Source organism: Engystomops pustulosus, chromosome 2, assembly GCF_040894005.1.
Source record: "Engystomops pustulosus chromosome 2, aEngPut4.maternal, whole genome shotgun sequence".
Lineage (NCBI taxonomy): Eukaryota > Metazoa > Chordata > Amphibia > Anura > Leptodactylidae > Engystomops > Engystomops pustulosus.
The window spans coordinates 19651408-19673006 of NC_092412.1; the positions used below are offsets into that span (position 1 = coordinate 19651408).

Sequence of the window (21599 nt, forward strand, 5' to 3'; positions counted from 1 at the left end):
GCATTGTATTCCCAAAATCTGCTGATGCTGCAGAAACAAAACCTTCATATATGATTGCTGGGGGGCTGAGAAGGGGCTGCAGGACTCATTGGTGCATCGTATACCATGCACAGCGCCATATATTTAGTAGTGGCTCTGCCTGGTACTACAGCTCAGACTTCAATGGAAATAAGCTGCAGAGCGTTGCACTACCAGACACCACCACTATAAGATGTATAAGGGCGGCACGGTGGCTGAGTGAGTAGCACTACTTCCTTGCAGCACTGGGGTCCTGGGTTCGAATCCCACCCAGGTCAACATCTGCAAAGAGTTTGTATGTTCTCTCCGTGTTTGCGTGGGTTTCCTCCGGGTACTCCGGTTTCCTCCCACACTTCAAAACATACTGTTAGGTTGTTTAGATTGTGAGCCCCTTGGGGACAGGGACCAATTTGATATGCTTGTGCAGCGCTGCGTAATCTGTGTGCGCTATATAAATAAAGAATTATTATATTATTATTATGGTGCTATGGACTCTCCAATCAGCTGGGACAATTCCTAAGGGAGACATTGATATCCTCTTAATCGGGGCAGATTTGAGGCTTCTATCCAAGATGCCAGTCTGTCTGTCCGTTGTTTGGGAAGAGTTAATAAAGTTACGTCATTTCAAAAACATGTTTCTCGTCCGTTTTTTCCATCGCGCAGGGATGTCTCGCCATTGTACTGATCGCCACGGTGGTAGCCATGACCTCCATAGAGCAAATGTGGGACGAAGAATGGGAAGTCCTAATAATCTCCTTCCAGGTAACTCCTCTTACTTACAGCCCCTTGTATAAAAAATTGTTACTTTTTATCTGTTTATTAATTGACAAGGGGGTGGAGCTACTCGTTCTCCATTACAAAAGTAGAATATAAGGCAAAAATAACTACTAACTACATGACTCCCATGGACAGATACATTGTCTCATTTGTGGTTTGTATCTTTATTGTATTTGTGGTCATTTTGTACCTCTTTTCTCTTCCGTTACCTTGTGTCTTGTAGGCGACCGCGCCATTCTTGCACATAGGGGCTCTGGTCGCCATCACTCTGCTCTCCTGGATCATTGCAGGACAGTTTGCAAGATCAGAAAAAGCCAGTGAGTCTCCCCTATATCAGATCGACTTGTAAAGTGATGATTTACTCCAGTCACACCCAAAGCTGCACCGACCCTTTACAGCCATGGTATCTCCTAATGCAATGCAACTGGTTTTAGATTATATTTTGTAATACTAATTATTACTGAACTCAGCAAGACAGAGCCCGCTCAGTACATATGAGATGTAATGAGCAATTTTTTTGCTTGAGTACTGCTTTGGATGTGACTGGAGTATACAGGAAATTTGCCATCAGAATCCATCATGATAAACCAGGGACATTACTCATAGATCCAGGCACCGGGACTGCATTAATCTTCTTACATTTGTTATCCACGGCCTCCGTCCTTCTAAAATCAACTTTTACAATTATGCTAATGAGTCAGCAATACCAGAGCCCATCCATGCTGCTACATTGTCTCCCACTTAACCCCTTCTCCCCCTGCCTGATGTAATCTCATTCAGAGGAAGGGGAAAGTGCTCCTTGCACAGTGTAACAGCCTTTGAAGCTACGTCACGGAGGGGGTGTGGTAACACCTCCAGGAGCTGCCCAGGCTCATTAGCATAATTTTAAAGGTAGATTTTAGAAATGAAGGAGGCCATGGATAACAAATAGAAGAAGAATACCACAGTCACGGTGCCTGGATCTAGAAGTGTCCCTGGTTTATTACAATGAATTTTGATGATAGATTTCTTTTAAGAGGGTTTTAGGCAAACTAAGGTCTTAAAGGGAAATCGGAAGTATTTTCCTGTATTTTTAACATCGCACTACTTAGGGGGAGCTCTTTCCTGACAGATTTTTACAACTCGTTAGTACATGTAGACATCCACATGCAGTGAGCTCCCCCTAGTGGTGGCACAGGAAGACATGATTCGGCTATCATTGGCTATGTGAGCAGTGGATTTGGAGCCGTGTGTGATCTTTAACCCCCGACTCTCTCCCCAGTTTTCCAGGTTTGCTTAATCCTGGCGTACCTGGCCGTAGTCATTGCACTGTACCTCGTCCCGATGACCATTTCCTCGCCTTGTATCATGGAGAGGGATCTGCTGGGACACAAACCATCCATCATTGGCCATCGAGGCGCACCTATGGTAAGACCATTAATAATAATAAATTATGAACACAAAGGGTTAATAGTAGCGAGACACAAGCAAGGAAGCAAAACTGATAATCCAGCACCAATAATAATGAGAGTTCTTGGTGATCCAGTGTTATGTTAGGTCTGGTTCCTTAGGGGTCCAGTCTTATCCCTGGTGGTCCAGTGTTGTGACACAAGACTTCATCTAGCCCAGGTATCATCCCTGGTGGTCTACTGGTGCAGTGACTAATCCACCCGTGGTCGTCCAGTGTTGTGGTCAAAGGTGTATTTCAGCCCTTGTCTCATCCCTGGTGGTCCAGTGTTGTAGCAAAGACTTGATCCAGGCCTGGTCTTTTCCCGGGTGGTCCAGTGGTGTGGTCAAAGGCCTGATCTTGCCCTGGTCTTCTCCCTGGTGGTCCAGGGGTGTATGATACAAGGCCTGATCCAACCCTGGTCTCATCCCTGGTGGTCCAGTGGTGTGGAACAAGACTTGATCCAATCCTGGTGGTCCAGTGTTGTGGTCAAAGGCCTTATTCAGCCCTTGTCTTATCCCTGGTGGTCCAGTGGTGTGTGTTACAAGGCCTGATCCAGCCCTGGTGTCATCCCTGGTGGGCAAGTGTTGTGGTCAAAGGCCTGATCCAGGTCCGGTCTTTTCCCTGGTGATCCAGTGTTGTGGCAACGACTTGATCCAGGCCTGGTCTTTTCCCTGGTGGTCCAGAAGTGTGGTACAAGACCCGATCTAATGCAGGGTGATTCCACGGTTGATATAATTGTGTGCCCCCTCCCTCTGTTCTGTCTTTCAGCTTGCCCCAGAAAACACTTTAATGTCTTTTAGAAAGGCGCTGGAGCAGCGGACGTCGGGGGTGCAGGCCGATGTCATGGTAAGGTAAGGACGGACACTTACTGCTACCTACCCCATACATCCACTTCATCCATTTATTCTCCTCTAGTCACCTCCAAATATGTATTCAAACACCTTAGTATCTACCAGCACCTCCTCCGCTCTGTGCCGATGCAGCAGTCATGATGGCGCCACCTCTCACATGTCATATTGTACCCACCACGTGCATCGCACCAGGTTCACTTCTACATAGACTGCCTCACCATTGTCAAGATCTCTGCTAGCTGTCAGTGATTGGAAACCCTCTTCTCACTGCAGTGACTTGCACACTTAGTGCAAAATCTGTATCAGTGCCCCCAGTACCCATATTACTGGGGTCCGGTGAGGGGCCCGAGCTGTCCATTAGACTCTATACCTTCTCCACATTCCTCTATTGTAATAGTGTCATGCTGCCCCCTGCTGGCCATAGCGGGTGACACAAAAAAAAATAGTTTCTCTTGACAATCCACCGGATTTTGTCCAATGAATGGAAGCCCAGAAGTGCTGCAGGGGATACCCGGTATCTTGCTGATGGATTGGATGATATTGTATCTACAGTTATGATGGAATTCCCTTCATCATGCACGATGACACGCTGAGGAGAACCACCAACATCCATCAGGTGTTCCCCGAGCTGTCCACACAACTGTCCACCATGTTCAACTGGACCGACCTCGAGAGGCTGAATGCTGGAGAGTGGTTTATCAAGGTAAATGATCCATAATATCCATCTATCTATCTATCTATCTATCTATCTATCTCATATCTATCTATCTCATATCTATCTATCTATCTATCCATCTATCTATCTATCTATCTATCTATCTATCTCATATCTATCTATCTCATATCTATCTATCTATCTCATATCTATCTATCTATCTCATATCTATCTATCTATCTGTCTATATCATATCTATCTATCTATCTATCTATCTCCTATCTATCTATCTCATATCTATCTATCTATCTCCTATCTATCTATCTATCTCCTATCTATCTATCTATCTCCTATCTATCTATCTCATATCTATCTATCTATCTCATATCTATCTATCTATCTCCTATCTATCTATCTCATATCTATCTATCTATCTATCTATCTCATATCTATCTATCTATCTATCTATCTATCTCCTATCTATCTATCTATCTATCTATCTATCTATCTATCTATCTCCTATCTATCTATCTATCTCCTATCTATCCATCTCATATCTATCTATCTATCTATCTATCTATCTCATATCTATCTATCTATCTCATATCTATCTCATATCTATCTATCTATCTATCTATCTATCTCCTATCTATCTATCTATCTATCTATCTATCTATCTATCTATCTATCTCCTATCTATCTATCTATCTATCTATCTTCTATCTATCTATCTATCTATCTCCTATCTATCTATCTATCTATCTATCTCCTATCTATCTATCTATCTATCTATCTCATATCTATCTATCTATATATCTCATATCTATCTATCTATCTTGTATCTATCTCCTATCTATCTATTTATCTTGTATCTATCTCCTATCTATCTATTTTCTTAGTAAATATGTGTGTGTTTGCTACTGACATGATATTCTCAGCAAATATCATTAACAACTCATGCAATCCACACGGGCCAAGTAAGCACCATAGAAGTCCATAAATTATGTATAATAATGAGATGTGACACACGATAAGTATTGAAAACGTGAAAAAAAGGGAAGTAAAATAGCCATGGGAAGTCATGACACCTGCTGAAAGCTGTCAGTAATTAGAAGGCAATTCTGATACCTAGTGATACATAATGGGGCTCATTTACGGTACTTACCCGGTCCCATTGTGATCCCGCTGCGCGGTGTCCGACGAGGATTCGGGTCTGCCAGGATTCACTAAGGTTGTGCGCCCGATATCCAGCCGGTGTCGCTGCTGCGCTGAGGTCCGCCGGAGTTCACCTCCTTGTTCCTGGTGCATGTAAGCGCTGATCTTGCGACACAAATTCTTTTTTTAAGTTCCACGGTTTTTCCGAATCCGTTTGGTTGTCCAACGACCACGCCTCCCAATTTCTGTCGCGTGAAAGCCGGCGCAGATGCGCCAAAATCCCTGCGCAAAACGGAAATATTCTGGGAAACCCGACGAAAGTGTGGCGTTCTGACCCTTAGTAAATCAGCCCCAATATCTGCTGGTGGAAGTGACGGCCTCTACCAAGGAGCCGCACAAGAAACCTCTGATGATGGGTAAAACATGTATCTGTCTCCCAACCTTCACTACCTTATTGTTACAACTTACTGATGGCGTTGGCTACGCAAGTGGTCAGCCACAAGTGGAAGGAACATTATTTCACCATAATCCGGCCACGACCTGGTGCTCTCTGCAGGATTGCACACACAGAAGTGAATGGAGGTATTAGAAGAGCCCAGGACCGGCTGTGGAGAGACCCAGAAGGACCTGGGATCAGCAGATATGCAATGTCCTCACCCTCCATGGCCTGTAGGCACAAGTATATATGGACTTCTATAATGTGATTTGCCAGGATGCATCGGAGGGTTGTTACTGACAATAGCTCCGCTACAAAGAGATTTACTTGTAGAACTACTGACATGCTCAATACGTACTACATCTGCTGTATATATCATCCAAGGATCTGCATATGACACCATCTTGTGGGGAGTTGTAGTCCTGCAAATTTCTTTTTCCACTTTTTTGATGACCTCTTCTATTACACTGCTCAGAAAAATATAGGGAACACAATGTAACCCCCAGTCTATCATCCTGTCCGGTTATTAATCATCACTGATTGCAAATTTAATTTCTCCTCCTGTTGTGCAAATGGAAAAGGCAACAGGTAGAGCTTACAGAGACAACTCCTATAAAGGAGCGGTTCTGTACGTGGTGACCACAGACCATTCCTCTGTTCTCCTCTTGAGCTTTAGTTTTGGTCACTTTTGCATTTTGTCACACTCTTCCCTAGAGGTAACGTGAGGCAGTGTCTAAAACCCAACAAAGTTGTTCTGGTAATGCTGCAAAGTTACAAAATCAATTTGTAAACTTACTTGATGTGAGTCCAATGATATTGAGTTCAACGAGGCCCTGAATATTCAGTGACAGGTCTCACTGCTAGGGCATGCTGCTGTATGGAACATGGAGAGAGAGCTCTGTTAAATCATTGGGTACTTAACGTCATGTGGAAGGATGACATCATCTAAGGTCCTGTTACATCTACAACGTCTACCTCATGTATGTATGTATGTATTGAAATCACAGCAGCCTCCATGGAGGATGGGGAGGAGTAGAACTCCATGGAGGCTGCAGTGATTTCATGTGATCAGATACATACATGGGGTACATGTGATGACATGTTACCTTTAATAAAAATCTTGAAGGAGATACCTCCTTAAAACATCAGGAGAATACTGGGCCTCATCAGGAGCATGCCCAGGTGTTGTAGGGAGGTCATACAGGCACATGGAGGCTGCACACAATACTGAGCCTCATCAGGAGCATGCCCAGGTGTTGTAGGGAGGTCATACAGGCACATGGAGGCTGCACACAATACTGAGCCTCATCAGGAGCATGCCCAGGTGTTGTAGGGAGGTCATACAGGCACATGGAGGCTGCACACAATACTGAGCCTCATCAGGAGCATGCCCAGGTGTTGTAGGGAGGTCATACAGGCACATGGAGGCTGCACACAATACTGAGCCTCATCAGGAGCATGCCCAGGTGTTGTAGGGAGGTCATACAGGCACATGGAGGCTGCACACAATACTGAGCCTCATCAGGAGCATGCCCAGGTATTGTAGGGAGGTCATACAGGCATGTGGAGGCCACACATACTGAGCCTCATCAGGAGCATGTTCGTGCATTGTAGGGAGGTCATACAGGCACATGGAGGCCACACACAATTCTGAGCCTCATCAGGAGCATGCCTGGGTGTTGTAGGGAGGTCATACAGGCACATGGAGGCTGCACACAATTCTGATCCTCATCGGGAGCATGCCCAGGTATTGTAGGGAGGTCATACAGGCACGGGGAGGATACACACAATACTGAGCCTCATCAGGAGCATGCCCAGGCATTGTAGGGAGGTCATACAGGCACGTGGAGGCTGCACACAATACTGATCCTCATCAGAAGAATGCACAGGTGTTGTAGGGAGGTCATACAGGCACGTGGAGGTTACTCACAATACTGATCCTCATCAGAAGAATGCACAGGTGTTGTAGGGAGGTCATACAGGCACGTGGAGGCTGCACACAATACTGGGCCTCATTCCCTTGTCTTGAGCCGTTTTCACTGAAGTTGGATCGGCAACTCTAAGATTTCATTCCTTGAGATGTAGGGTGTGGGATTCCTTTGATCAGTGTATATTGGATTGTGCCCTATGGTTCCATTAGTGACGGTGTCGACCCTTCTCTATCCCTGGAGATGTCCTCACAAGTGACTTCTCTGTGATTCTTCTCTCTGAGTGCAGACGGACCCTTTCTGGACGGTCGGCTCGCTCTCCCCTCAGGACATGACGGAGGCCGAGAACCAGTCCATATGTAAACTGAGCGACCTCCTGGAGGTGGTGAGAGATCACAACGCATCTGTTCTACTGAGAATCCATCGCCTTCCCACCCAGCATCCTCACTACGACAACTACATCAACATCACTGTCAACACCATTCTACAGTCAGGACTACCCCAGGAGCAGGTGAGTGCCCCGGCCACCTACCTCACACTCCTCTCATGGACCATATTATGCCAGGATAATGTCCTGCCTGTATGGAAGATACATCTACATATAAATGTCACTGTGTACATACAAGACTCATCCTGTACTAATACTACAGAGTTGCACTCACTATTCTGCTGCTGGTGCAGTCACTGTGTACATACATGACATTACTTATCCTGTACTGATCCTGAGTTACCTCCAGTATTATACCCCAGAGCTGCACTCACTATTCTGCTGCTGGTGCAGTCACTGTGTACATACATGACATTACTTATCCTGTACTGATCCTGAGTTACCTCCAGTATTATACCCCAGAGCTGCACTCACTATTCTGCTGCTGGTGCAGTCACTGTGTACATACATGACATTACTTATCCTGTACTGATCCTGAGTTACATCCTGTATTATACCCCAGAGCTGCACTCACTATTCTGCTGCTGGTGCAGTCACTGTGTACATACATGACATTACTTATCCTGTACTGATCCTGAGTTACATCCTGTATTATACCCCAGAGCTGCACTCACTATTCTGCTGCTGGTGCAATCACTGTGTACATACATGACATTACTTATCCTGTACTGATCCTGAGTTACCTCCAGTATTATACCCCAGAGCTGCACTCACTATTCTGCTGCTGGTGCAGTCACTGTGTACATACATGACATCACTAATCCTGTACTGATCCTGAGTTACATCCTGTATTATACCCCAGAGCTGCACTCACTATTCTGCTGCTGGTGCAGTCACTGTGTACATACATGACATTACTTATCCTGTACTGATCCTGAGTTACATCCTGTATTATACCCCAGAGCTGCACTCACTATTCTGCTGCTGGTGCAATCACTGTGTACATACATGACATTACTTATCCTGTACTGATCCTGAGTTACCTCCAGTATTATACCCCAGAGCTGCACTCACTATTCTGCTGCTGGTGCAGTCACTGTGTACATACATGACATTACTTATCCTGTACTGATCCTGAGTTACATCCTGTATTATACCCCAGAGCTGCACTCACTATTCTGCTGCTGGTGCAGTCACTGTGTACATACATGACATTACTTATCCTGTACTGATCCTGAGTTACATCCTGTATTATACCCCAGAGCTGCTCTCACTATTCTGCTGCTGGTGCAGTCACTGTGTACATACATGACATTACTTATCCTGTACTGATCCTGAGTTACATCCTGTATTATACTCCAGAGCTGCACTCACTATTCTGCTGCTGGTGCAGTCACTGTGTACATACATGACATTACTTATCCTGTACTGATCCTGAGTTACATCCTGTATTATACCCCAGAGCTGCACTCACTATTCTGCTGCTGGTGCAGTCACTGTGTACATACATGACATTACTTATCCTGTACTGATCCTGAGTTACATCCTGTATTATACTCCAGAGCTGCACTCACTATTCTGCTGCTGGTGCAGTCACTGTGTACATACATGACATTACTTATCCTGTACTGATCCTGAGTTACATCCTGTATTATACTCCAGAGCTGCACTCACTATTCTGCTGCTGGTGCAGTCACTGTGTACATACATGGCATTACTTATCCTGTACTGATCCTGAGTTACATCCTGTATTATACTCCAGAGCTGCACTCACTATTCTGCTGCTGGTGCAGTCACTGTGTACATACATGACATTACTTATCCTGTACTGATCCTGAGTTACATCCTGTATTATACTCCAGAGCTGCACTCACTATTCTGCTGCTGGTGCAGTCACTGTGTACATACATGACATTACTTATCCTGTACTGATCCTGAGTTACATCCTGTATTATACACCAGAGCTGCTCTCACTATTCTGCTGCTGGTGCAGTCACTGTGTACATACATGACATTACTTATCCTGTACTGATCCTGAGTTACATCCTGTATTATACTCCAGAGCTGCACTCACTATTCTGCTGCTGGTGCAGTCACTGTGTACATACATGGCATTACTTATCCTGTACTGATCCTGAGTTACATCCTGTATTATACTCCAGAGCTGCACTCACTATTCTGCTGGTGCAGTCACTGTGTACATACATGACATTACTTATCCTGTACTGATCCTGAGTTACATCCTGTATTATACTCCAGAGCTGCACTCACTATTCTGCTGCTGGTGCAGTCACTGTGTACATACATGGCATTACTTATCCTGTACTGATCCTGAGTTACATCCTATATTATACTCCAGAGCTGCACTTACTATTCTGCTGGTGCAGTCACTGTGTACATACATGACATTACTTATCCTGTACTGATCCTGAGTTACATCCTGTATTATACTCCAGAGCTGCACTCACTATTCTGCTGGTGCAGTCACTGTGTACATACATGACATTACTTATCCTGTACTGATCCTGAGTTACATCCTGTATTATACTCCAGAGCTGCACTCACTATTCTGCTGCTGGTGCAGTCACTGTGTACATACATGGCATTACTTATCCTGTACTGATCCTGAGTTACATCCTGTATTATACTCCAGAGCTGCACTCACTATTCTGCTGGTGCAGTCACTGTGTACATACATGACATTACTTATCCTGTACTGATCCTGAGTTACATCCTGTATTATACTCCAGAGCTGCACTCACTATTCTGCTGCTGGTGCAGTCACTGTGTACATACATGGCATTACTTATCCTGTACTGATCCTGAGTTACATCCTGTATTATACTCCAGAGCTGCACTCACTATTCTGCTGGTGCAGTCACTGTGTACATACATGACATTACTTATCCTGTACTGATCCTGAGTTACATCCTGTATTATACTCCAGAGCTGCACGCACTATTCTGCTGGTGCAGTCACTGTGTACATACATGACATTACTTATCCTGTACTGATCCTGAGTTACATCCTATATTATACCCCATAGCTGCACTCACTATTCTGCTGCTGGTGCAGTCACTGTGTACATACATGACATTACTTATCCTGTACTGATCCTGAGTTACATCCTGTATTATACCCCAGAGCTGCACTCACTATTCTGCTACTGGTGCAGTCACTGTGTACATACATGACATTACTTATCCTGTACTGATCCTGAGTTACATCCTGTATTATACCCCAGAGCTGCACTCACTATTCTGCTGCTGGTACAGTCACTGTGTACATACATGGCATTACTTATCCTGTACTGATCCTGAGTTACATCCTGTATTATACCCCAGAGCTGCACTCACTATTCTGCTGCTGGTGCAGTCACTGTGTACATACATGACATTACTCATCCTGTACTGATCCTGAGTTACATCCTGTATTATACTCCAGAGCTGCACTCACTATTCTGCTGGTGCAGTCACTGTGTACATACATGACATTACTTATCCTGTACTGATCCTGAGTTACATCCTGTATTATACTCCAGAGCTGCACTCACTATTCTGCTGCTGGTACAGTCACTGTGTACATACATGACATTACTTATCCTGTACTGATCCTGAGTTACATCCTGTATTATACCCCAGAGCTGCACTCACTATTCTGCTGCTGGTGCAGTCACTGTGTACATACATGACATTACTTATCCTGTACTGATCCTGAGTTACATCCTGTATTATACCCCAGAGCTGCACTCACTATTCTGCTGCTGGCGGTGCAGTCACTGTGTACATACATGAAATTACATACATTCTTTTCTATAGGTGATTTGGCTTTCGGATCATGAGAGATCCTTCGTGCGGCAGCTGGCTCCAGATTTTCGTCAGGCTTCCAACATCAAGCGAGACCCTAAAGTCCTGAAGGACAGAGACATCACCTTCATCAACCTGAGGTACACGGAGGTCAACCAGGAAGACATCAGGTAAGCGTCTGGGTGTATGAGTATAATGGATACATATAGTATTGTGTGTGTGTGTTACATTGTATCGGTCTGGTTTCCTCTCCGCAGGGAGTACAGTCACCAGAACCTGACCCTGAACACTTACACGGTGAATGAGCCCTGGTTGTTCTCGGTCCTGTGGTGCGCGGGCGTGGAGTCCGTCACATCTGACTCGTCACACATCCTCAGTAAGGTGCCTTTCCCCAGCTGGTTACTGGTAAGATCCTCAATATTCACTGGATTTATTGGACCCCCACCTTCCCCCTCTCACTGAGGTTCAGTCCCCTCTGGTCAGTCAGCTGCAGTGTAAAGCATGGGGGAGAGGATTACCTTACACTCCCATAGACAGAGCAGAGATGCAGTGTAAAGTATGGCGTAGAGGAGGGGGCTGCTATCCTGACCCCCGCTAAGCCCCCCTATTTCTGTGTATGTTTCAGCCTCCAGATGAATACTCGCTCATATGGATCACATCGGATATCATATCATTCACTGTAATTATAGGAGTGTTTGTCCTGCAGAAGTAAGTGACCCCTCGTTTCCTCATTGTTCTCTATGTACATGAGATTTCCGTATGTGGTTTAGAGACGATAAATCACTGAGATGAGTCATCTTAAAGGGGAACTCCAGGTGGAATTGATGATCAGTCCCAAGGAAGGAGGCGGAGCTTGATTGTGACGCTATTGTCATGCTCCTCCCCCTTGGCCATAACACTGACCATAAGTTTTATGTAGTGTGTCCCTATGACCACACAGAACTGCAGGCAGTATCAGAAGGGCTCCTGTCATCAGTAGGAATTTCTGACCATCCCTTTAAGAAGCGGCCCTGCAGAGATGTGCGATCTGACCTGTGTGTACTGCTGTGCTCTGTGCTCTCTGCAGCCAGTGTTTGGTATTATCCCTGCAGAGATGTGTAATCAGACCTTTATGTATGTTGTTAGTAGCAGCAGGACTGTGATATATGGATTTATATTCCAGGATGGAAGTTCCCTGGGGGCGGAGCTGCTGCATTGCCCCTCCTCTCAGCTCTGAGTGAATGCAGTAGCATCTTGGGTGAATCTTACTACAGCTTTTACACAAAGCTGCTCAATACGGAGAGCTCAGGGCACAGCAGTGTGAGGACACACTCTCAGTGTACTTGGAAAAGCTACAATCTTGTAATATAAATCCATATTTCACAGTCCTGCTGCTACTAACAACATACAATCTGTTACAATCTGATTACACATCCCTCCAGGGATAATAACTAACACTGGCTGCAGAGAGTACAGAGCACAGCAGTGTGAGGACACGCCCTCAGTGCACTTGTTGAAGCGACAATCCTAGAATATAAGTTTCTAGTAGGAAGTGTTTTGGCCCTTTGGAGGTCTTATCCTTCTATTTGCAGGAGGACCCGGTGGTCTCCACAGACTTTGGTGAAACCATTTTCTGGGATTTTTCAGTTTATCTAGTGGCTCCTTGTATCTTTAGGGATTGGTGTGGGGTAGGTGGGGGGTCTTGTTGCATGGCCCTGACAATGACCCCTTATATAATGGGGCCTATATATATCATATATATATATATGGTCAGACTCCACATGCGAATCTTTAGTTGTATTAGCTGGGGTGTGACAGCAGGGGGCGCTGTTAGTAGATGACTGGTTTCTGAGACAGAGGTTTGGGATGTTGAAGGAAATGGTGAGAGGCAGAGTCACTCCCCGCGCAGAGTGTACCCCCAAATCCAGAGTAATGACACCTCCTCCAGGGCGGGTTCTCACCGATCCTCCGGATAATTGTCCAATCACTGCAGACGGCTGGGAATAGCACTGTGGAACGCCGCCAATCTCCTCCCTACAAGACTCCTGTTATGTATTAAATCCAGGGCACGAGATAATTTTTAGGTAGGTTTTTTTTTTGCCCCAGGCTGTACCATTCATCACCACTGGGTGGCAGCAAACACCACTGTAACCGTGATTGCTTTTTTTTCCCCAGATCTTCTCTAGTCACACCCAGAGCTGCATACTGTTGCATCCCATGGCTGCACCCTGGTTGCTCTATTTATTTATTTTAGAATCCAAAATAAGGACAATGCTGAATGCAGCTTTGGATGTGAACGGAGAAGGAGACTATTGTGTCATTGTAGGAGATCAGGAGAACGGAGATGTTACTGGCATGTTCCTTATATAGAGAGCCTATAGTTTCTATACGTATAGGATGCAAGGAGGGGTTGACCTTCAGAACCAGCAATGGGCTCCGCTTGTTCTGGTTTTATCCTCACTCCCGGTATCCCCTGCTTGTTCAGTGTCTGCGCACATCCTGAGCTAGTTGCCGTCTTGGAAAGGCAGAAGCAGAGCGGTGTTATTATAGGAGCTCTAGTGAGTGCAGCTCATGGTGTGACTAGAGGAGAAGACACCGGGGCGAGTGCAAGGTATCTACCCGTAATGGGGTGTAATGTGGGCACCAAAAAACATAACAGTTGTCTGTTATTTGGTTTTATTGGAGATGAGCTGCAATACCAGACACGACCAGAGAGAAGAGGGGGGCGCTGTTTAAGGCAATATTAATATTGAGGGATATACATGTCACATGGAGCATTTACATTTAGTATCCAATATGGCTGCCATCCAGCGCCGAGTGTATATAGCGTGACCAGTTGACTCCTCCCCCTTTGCACTTCAGAACATCTATTGCAATGACTATTCTGATTTGTGTCCAGTGTGTGTACTTCTGATGATGGCCGCCCGCTCTTATGACTAACATTTGCTTTCTTGCCGTGTTTTACTTTCATAACTTCTCTGCATGTTCCTCTCTCTGCTGCATCCTGGCATCTCACAGCTATCACATAATCAGGTAACTGCCGCCCCGATCCTCAGTCCACCTCTGTCTGTCCCGCTCCGTCCTGGCGCAAGCGCGGGAAGCCCCTGGGCCGCTCTAACACGGATGTTCTAGATGCCGCCATGTAGTAACAGAGAATGTAGTGTTCTTAAAGGGAATGTGTCATGAGTCTGGGTGCTCCCTACAAACCTCACCCTGCGCTCACGGTATGAAAGTGCCGGCTCCTCTAGAACTATGGATATAAGAAAGTCATTCCATGGAATTTTATAGTCTGGATGGGTCCATCTTGAAACGCAGGGGGTTCACCATAAACCACAAAAACGAATCGTATATTTGGTGCCAATGTATCCATCTCCATATTGAGCATACTGGAGATCCTATCATATTGATATTTTCCTTATTTAATCGCTCTCTCTCTATAAAAGAATATTTTCGTACATGAAAAGCAAATTACCAAACCTTCTGCTTTTATAGAAGTGGTCACACCTGCTGATGATCAATGAATCAAGGGAATTTACTTACCGTAGCAGCACTGGGAGATGTGAGATTTGTTCTGTTCTGTCTATGACGCCCATTGCTGCCCATAATAAATTTTTTATTTTTTTTTTAAACACTTAAGTGAAATATTATATGTAACTTTCAGAGAATTCCAAAAAAGTCTTGTATCACTTGAGACAGGGGTGATCAAAATAGATATGGTGTCCTTAACCTGCTCCGGCTCCGAGTTCCCACGTGGTGGCAGAGTCCTAGGCACTGACTTGGGATCATGGCCACTGAGACTGCACTTCCTCTACATCACAAATAAGTGCCGTCACCTGAGGAGGCCTCTGATTGGCTGAAATCGGTACATTGGTTTTTTTTTTTACTTTGCGTTTTTCAATATTCCTGAATTAGGAAATGAAACGGGAGGGTAAGTAGCGGTAAGGAGCTGTTTATTCAAATTGATCATCGGTCAGTGTGACCACCTCTATAAAAACAGAAGTTTTAGTAGTTGTTTCTGTATAGAGATATGGAGAAAGATAAAAAAAAGGAACATAAGAGTAAAGATTTATCTACACCTCAATGTGTCTTTTAGGTGACAAGTTTTTTGTTTTTTCTATAACTTAACCCTTGTTGAGCTTTGCTTTTTCCCTCTGGCTCCGCCCTGCCAGCACATCCGTCGTCCTTTTTCTGTAAATTCATCCTCATGGCACAATCCCTTTAAATGAAATTTATGGGGTTTTTTGGCCCTTTCCTAATCGTTACAATATGGCGACCTGCAGCGAGTCCTATGAGATTCCCACTACTGCTACAAATTTTTGAGTCCACGTTTGGTAAATTTTTGCGACATGGTATATGTATGGACGGCTCCCCATACATTAGCCACACATGACGCAAATCTCGCTTTTTTAAAGGTTTTTAGCGACTTTTATACCGGATTTTATTTTTTGAGTGGAGACCCGTCCTTCATTAAACGCAGTGTAACGGCCTGGAGGAAGGTCTTTTGTTTTCAAGACATTTTTGAAACTTTTTGTTTTATAAACTTCCTGAAAAATTCTTGGCACCACATTAGAGTTTTTTTTTTTTTTTGGGGGGGGGGGCAGGTTTTTCTGTTTTCCACCCATTTTCTAAAATGCGTTGTCTCATTTCTGGACTTCAATCTTTTGGCTCTGTGTTATGACACCGCTCAAAAATCCATCACTACTGCTCCTCCGACCTGTCCGAATATCGCGTGTGTCATCGTGTGTTGTCCTGTATCTTCCTGTATATCGTAGCTTTAAGCTTTTCGTTAGACCATTAGGAACCCTTGCAGACACTAGAGATCCTGATGTTAGTAGAATGAGGACCAAAGGCTTCGTAGGGTGTTACCAGGGCCCTTCCATGCTGTAGCTTCACAGGCTGTTAAACTGCCTCCCCCTGCTCCCTCTGCACTTCCACCTTCCCTATGCCTGATGTAATCTCAGATAGTAGGAAGAGGGGAGTGCTTCTGCCTATTAAGCTACAACACAGAGAGACTCTGGTAATGCCCACCAGTAGCCCCTAAGGATTAAAAAGCATAATTATACAAGTTGATTTTTAGAAGCAAGGAGGCCATGCATAACAGATATAAAAAGGTCACTAAAGACAGGTTCCAGAAGCCCATCACACCTGCAGTGCAAATCTGCCTTTCTGCTTTCTCTAAGCGTACGCACTACAATATAATTGAGTGTTATAACTTTCTAGCGTTGCTACCTGACAGCATCCTCTGTGTAGTCCTTGGGGTTGGGCTTTGGTTTGGATGCATTTCAAAAAAACAACATGTGACTTGTGCTGCAGACTGCTCAGCTCTTGGCCCCCACCTTTGTGCTCCTGTACAGCTCCCCCCTCCCCCACTTATGTCATCTCAACAGGCTGTGAGCTCTGTGAAGGAACAGGAGGGTGGAGCTGCACAGGAGCACAAAGGTGGTGGCTGAGAGCTCAGGACAGATGGACAGATAGAGATCACATGATTTTTTGAACAGGAATGTCTGACTGATAAGGTAAAAAGCGGATCTGTTTTGAGAATGTGCCTTTTTATTTTTTACTGTGCAGTAATGACCTTTTGTAATGCTTAGTTTCCCCTGTGGGGGCGCTGCAGGTTCCCACAGATCATGAATGATCGCTGAAGGTCACACTGTGTGGCTATCTGGGTATAAAGAGACCCATCTAATGAGTAGGGATTGTCCACATTGGAGATACACGCGTGTCCCACTCTAATTGGGCTTCTTGGATGGTTTAGGACCCGGTGGTGATTACCCCCCTCCCACCCCCCTGAGAGGCCCAATATCCAGGATGAGTCCTTATCCCAGAGCTGTGATGATGTTTGGGTGCATGGCTTCCAGGCTGTCTCTTCTGTCTCTTGGCTTGGACCTGACCCCTCCGTAGTCCTCGGTATTGTGTGTAGGACCTTGTTCACACCCTGGTCATCAATATTTGGGTGAATTTCTGTCACATGGTGGTGCCGTGACGCCTGGCGGGGGGCTCCATGGCTCCTGCGTCATGTACACATCATATAACACACATGGCTCCTGTTCTGGATGTGACCTCAGGGTTGTGCACGTCACCTGGATGACCCCACCGCCACCCGGTCCCTCCATTCCCTTCACTTCCCCTCTGTTCCCCTCCCAATGTCCAGCCATACTCCTGCACCCCTCATGCACCTGGCATGTCCAGTCGTGATGCTCTATGGATGCAGATGATGCACCTGTGTGCTGTTCCTTTAAGCCCCCGTGTCCTTCCTGAAGGTGATGTGTGACTTTGGCCTCTGACCCCGAGACCCAGGTCCTTCTGCTTGTCGTGTAGTCTTCCCCTGTGTCATGGAGGTGGGAGCACTGGGTGACGGCTTCTCCTCTGTTGCAGGTGGCGACTGGGCAGCATCAGAACCTATAACCCGGAGCAGATAATGCTGAGCGCCGCAGTGCGGAGGACAAGCCGGGATGTCCGCATCATGAAGGAAAAACTCATATTTTCAGGTGAATTATGGGGGGAAAGACTCACAGGCTTTCTCTATGAGTGGGAGGAGGGAGCAGGACTCACAGGCTTTCTCTATAAGTTTGGGGCAGGACTCAGGCTTTCTCTATGAGTGGGAGGAGGAAACAGGACTCACATGCTTTTTCTATCAGTGGGTGGAGGGAGCAGGACTCACAGGCTTTCTCTATGAGTGGGTGGAGGGAGCAGGACTCACAGGCTTTCTCTATGAGTTGGAGGAGGGAGCAGGACTCACAGGCTTTCTCTGAGTGGGAGGAGGAAGCAGGACTCACAGGCTTTCTCTATGAGTATGGGGCAGGACTCACAGGCTTTCTCTATGAGTGGGAGGAGGGAGCAGGACTCACAGGCTTTCTCTATAAGTTTGGGGCAGGACTCAGGCTTTCTCTATGAGTGGGAGGAGGAAACAGGACTCACATGCTTTTTCTATCAGTGGGTGGAGGGAGCAGGACTCACAGGCTTTCTCTATGAGTTGGAGGAGGGAGCAGGACTCACAGGCTTTCTCTGAGTGGGAGGAGGAAGCAGGACTCACAGGCTTTCTCTATGAGTGTGGGGCAGGACTCACAGGCTTTCTCTATGAGTGGGTGGAGGGAGCAGGACTCACAGGGGGTCATTTACTAAGGGCCCGATTCGCGGTTTCCCAACGTGTTACCTGAATATTTCTGATTTCCCCTGTATTGCCCCGGGATTTTGGGGCACGCGATGGGATTGTGGCGCATCGGCGCTGGCATGCATGCGACGGAAATCGGGGGGCGTGGCCGAACGAAAACCCGACGGATTCAGAAAAACCGCCGCATTTAAAAAAAGAAATGTGTCGCTCGGGACGCGCTTACCTTCACTTGGTCCAGCTCGGTGTATTCCGGCGCGTTCAGATGCTTTTCGGCGCCACCTGGTGGACTGCGGAGGAACTACCTTGATGAATCCCGGCCGAACCCGAATCCAGCGCAGAGAACGCGCCGCTGGATCGCGAACGGACCAGGTAAGTAAATCTGCCCCACAGGCTTCTCTATGAGTGGGAGGAGGAAGCAGGACTCACAGGCTTCTCTATGAGTGGGAGGAGGGAAGCAGGACTCACAGGCTTCTCTATGAGTGGGTGGAGGGAGCAGGACTCACAGGCTTTCTCTATGAGTGGGTGGAGGAAGCAGGACTCACGGGCTTTCTCTATGAGTGGGAGGAGGAAGCAGGACTCACAGGCTTTCTCTATGAGTGGGTGGAGGAAGCAGGACTCACGGGCTTTCTCTATGAGTTGGTGGGGGGGGGGGGAGCAGGACTCAGAGTTCCCATCATCCTCACATATCTCTTTCCTCTCCCTCAGAGATTAATAACAGTATGGACACCCCTGAGGAGCTGTCGCTTTACTCTGAAAACCGCTACGATGGTTTCTCTAACGACGTCATTACGCCAACCACAGACTCGAAACCCAACAGCAGCCAGAGAATCGAGGAGACCTGACACAACGATCCCCGACTCATCCATCCATTTATACAGTGACATCCACAGAAGACCCTTCATCCTCCTCCTCCTCGTGTTACGGGACTACTTTATGCCAGGATATTGTTTATTTTTGCAGATATTTTTTTTTCTTTAGTTTTCGTTGTATAATCCGGACTGTGAGGTTGTAAATATGTAGAAAATAATTTCATTCCCTTTTTTTTTTTTTTTTTTTCCGTCATTTTTGTGTATTTTTTTTGTTCCTTTTTAATTTTTTTTTTCCAATTTAAGCCGAGAAAATGTTGAACAAAGTTTGATGGCGTCTGTTCCGTTCTTACGATAATCGTTAGAATCATATAGGTAGGGAAAGTACGTGATCTTCTCAGTGTGGGGGTCAGCGCAGGACAGATTCTGACTGCTATAGCATACACTGCCCCTCCAGGCTGCACAGACTTGTCATAAGCCCCTCCTACTCAGGCAGTAGGAGACGATTGCTGATATCATTCAACACTCAAACAATTTAGAGGCAAGTTTTGATCAGGATAGTACGGGGGTCACGTGTGCTTCGTCTCCTCCTTCTCCTACAGTGAAAACATAACTAAATTTTGACTTTAAGTTCCTCCTTTCAGCAATATTAATTTAGCTTTAATTTAATTGATATAATTATCCCTATGTTACCCGGCCACAAGGTACCAAGGATCCTACACTACATGTAATAACACTACAACTCCCAGCATCCTGGGATCGGCTGATGACATCACAGGATCCCCCCAAAATTATGTGTTTCAATCTCTGATGACCACTAAATTGCTATTTACAAAAATTTTTGGATTTCACCACCAATTCCTTAAGGAGACCCCTGTAGTGACATCACACACCGACTCAAAAGTGTTCACTGGGACTGTACAAATAAAGTTTGTTTTTTTTTTTATCGGAAAAGGGCGGAGGTTACGCTCTTGTTATTCATCAACACCTGTAATTTGGCCCCAAATTTTGGATACTCTGTATCTTCAAAAGAGGCGCAGCGCCCACTTTGTAGACTCCTTTGTCTATGTGTCCTTGTCACATGACCATTTTAAGGGTGTAAGGACAAATCGAAATACTTCCAAAAAACGTAAATGTTTTATGGGGTGTGGTTTATTTAAAGAGGGTGTGGCTAAAGTTTCAACAAAATTCTGGTGCAAAATTGATGACGGTCGGTAAAACTTCCTCCGGAGCTGCGTCAGATTTATCATCCAGCTCCAGTCTCGTGATTTGGTGAACAATCTATTTCCACTGCTTATAGACACAATAAATCTGCCCCTCTGTCTTATACCCCCTGAAGGGGCGGAGCCTGAAACTGGAAATTGAGGATTGTAAGAATGTATCATATTCCGCCCTCGTGGACCCTGCTCCAGGAATAACACTGTATTCGTCATACATGGAGTGCTCCTTGAAGTCTATACGGCCAAGTATGGAGATGGATCAAACCTGAAGCGCGGGGTACAGAAAGAGCTGAGGCTCAATTGCAGAAATAATAATTGAAAAAATCTTCTCCTTTATTATTTGCCAAAACTTTTACAGCAAAGAGACCAAGAATTGGATTTTTGTTAAGACTTGATCCAGCAGGGAGAGACCTGGAGGTCCATCTAGATTTATTTATTATGTTTTTTAGCTTGTGACTCCTCCACATTGTCTGGTTCACTGGAAAGTCCCCTGGATATGGGAAAGCCCGCACTGGTATAATAAGGGTTAAAGGCTGCAGACCCCAAGTGACCCCTGTAACTTTTTCCCACCGTCCTTTGGATCAGTATTTCTCCTGGTGACCTCTGTGCTGCGGCTGGAGATCCTGGACATGTTACTCTAATCTGACCAAGAATAAAGGATTTTGTATGTTTTCCTACCAGAGATGTCTCCTCCTTCTTGTACTTCACAGTTTCTACTACAAACCAGGGACCATCCGTATTGGCCGCCCAAATGATCCACCAGGAGGCGCCTTCTCACATTGCTCCATGGCCTTTCTATCATAGCCAGCAGTGGTCAGGGGTCAGCATGGGCACTCTGACCCCTCTGTGACTACATCCCCCCATACACAGGGAGCTGCCATGTCCTGTGTGTCCTGACACCTTTCTATCATAGCCAGCAGTGGTCAGAGGTCAGCATGGGCGCTCTGACCTCTCTGTGACTACACCCCCCATACACAGCGAGCTGCCATGTCCTGTGTGTCCTGACACCTTTCTATCATAGCCAGCAGTGGTCAGGGGTC

General features: G+C 45.8%; 1 protein-coding gene across 5 annotated transcripts in view; it reads left to right on the plus strand.

The window, feature by feature from the left end:
• GDPD5 (glycerophosphodiester phosphodiesterase domain containing 5) overlaps nucleotides 1-21239 on the plus strand; it is a 138065-nt gene extending 116826 nt beyond the window's left edge. For 3 of the 5 annotated variants that reach the window (XM_072133893.1, XM_072133891.1, XM_072133892.1), the window contains exons 6-17: nucleotides 682-780; nucleotides 1019-1112; nucleotides 2057-2202; nucleotides 2993-3075; nucleotides 3628-3778; nucleotides 7539-7760; nucleotides 11456-11613; nucleotides 11701-11848; nucleotides 12069-12151; nucleotides 14441-14455; nucleotides 17798-17910; nucleotides 19239-21239. In XM_072133893.1, the coding sequence (XP_071989994.1) occupies nucleotides 682-780; nucleotides 1019-1112; nucleotides 2057-2202; nucleotides 2993-3075; nucleotides 3628-3778; nucleotides 7539-7760; nucleotides 11456-11613; nucleotides 11701-11848; nucleotides 12069-12151; nucleotides 14441-14455; nucleotides 17798-17910; nucleotides 19239-19375 (1449 nt within the window). In that variant the 3' untranslated portion in view covers nucleotides 19376-21239. The remainder of the gene's footprint in view (nucleotides 1-681; nucleotides 781-1018; nucleotides 1113-2056; nucleotides 2203-2992; nucleotides 3076-3627; nucleotides 3779-7538; nucleotides 7761-11455; nucleotides 11614-11700; nucleotides 11849-12068; nucleotides 12152-14440; nucleotides 14456-17797; nucleotides 17911-19238) is intronic. The other 2 variants (XM_072133894.1, XR_011853002.1) reach the window with 2 other exon arrangements.
• The last annotated feature ends 360 nt before the right edge of the window (nucleotides 21240-21599 follow it).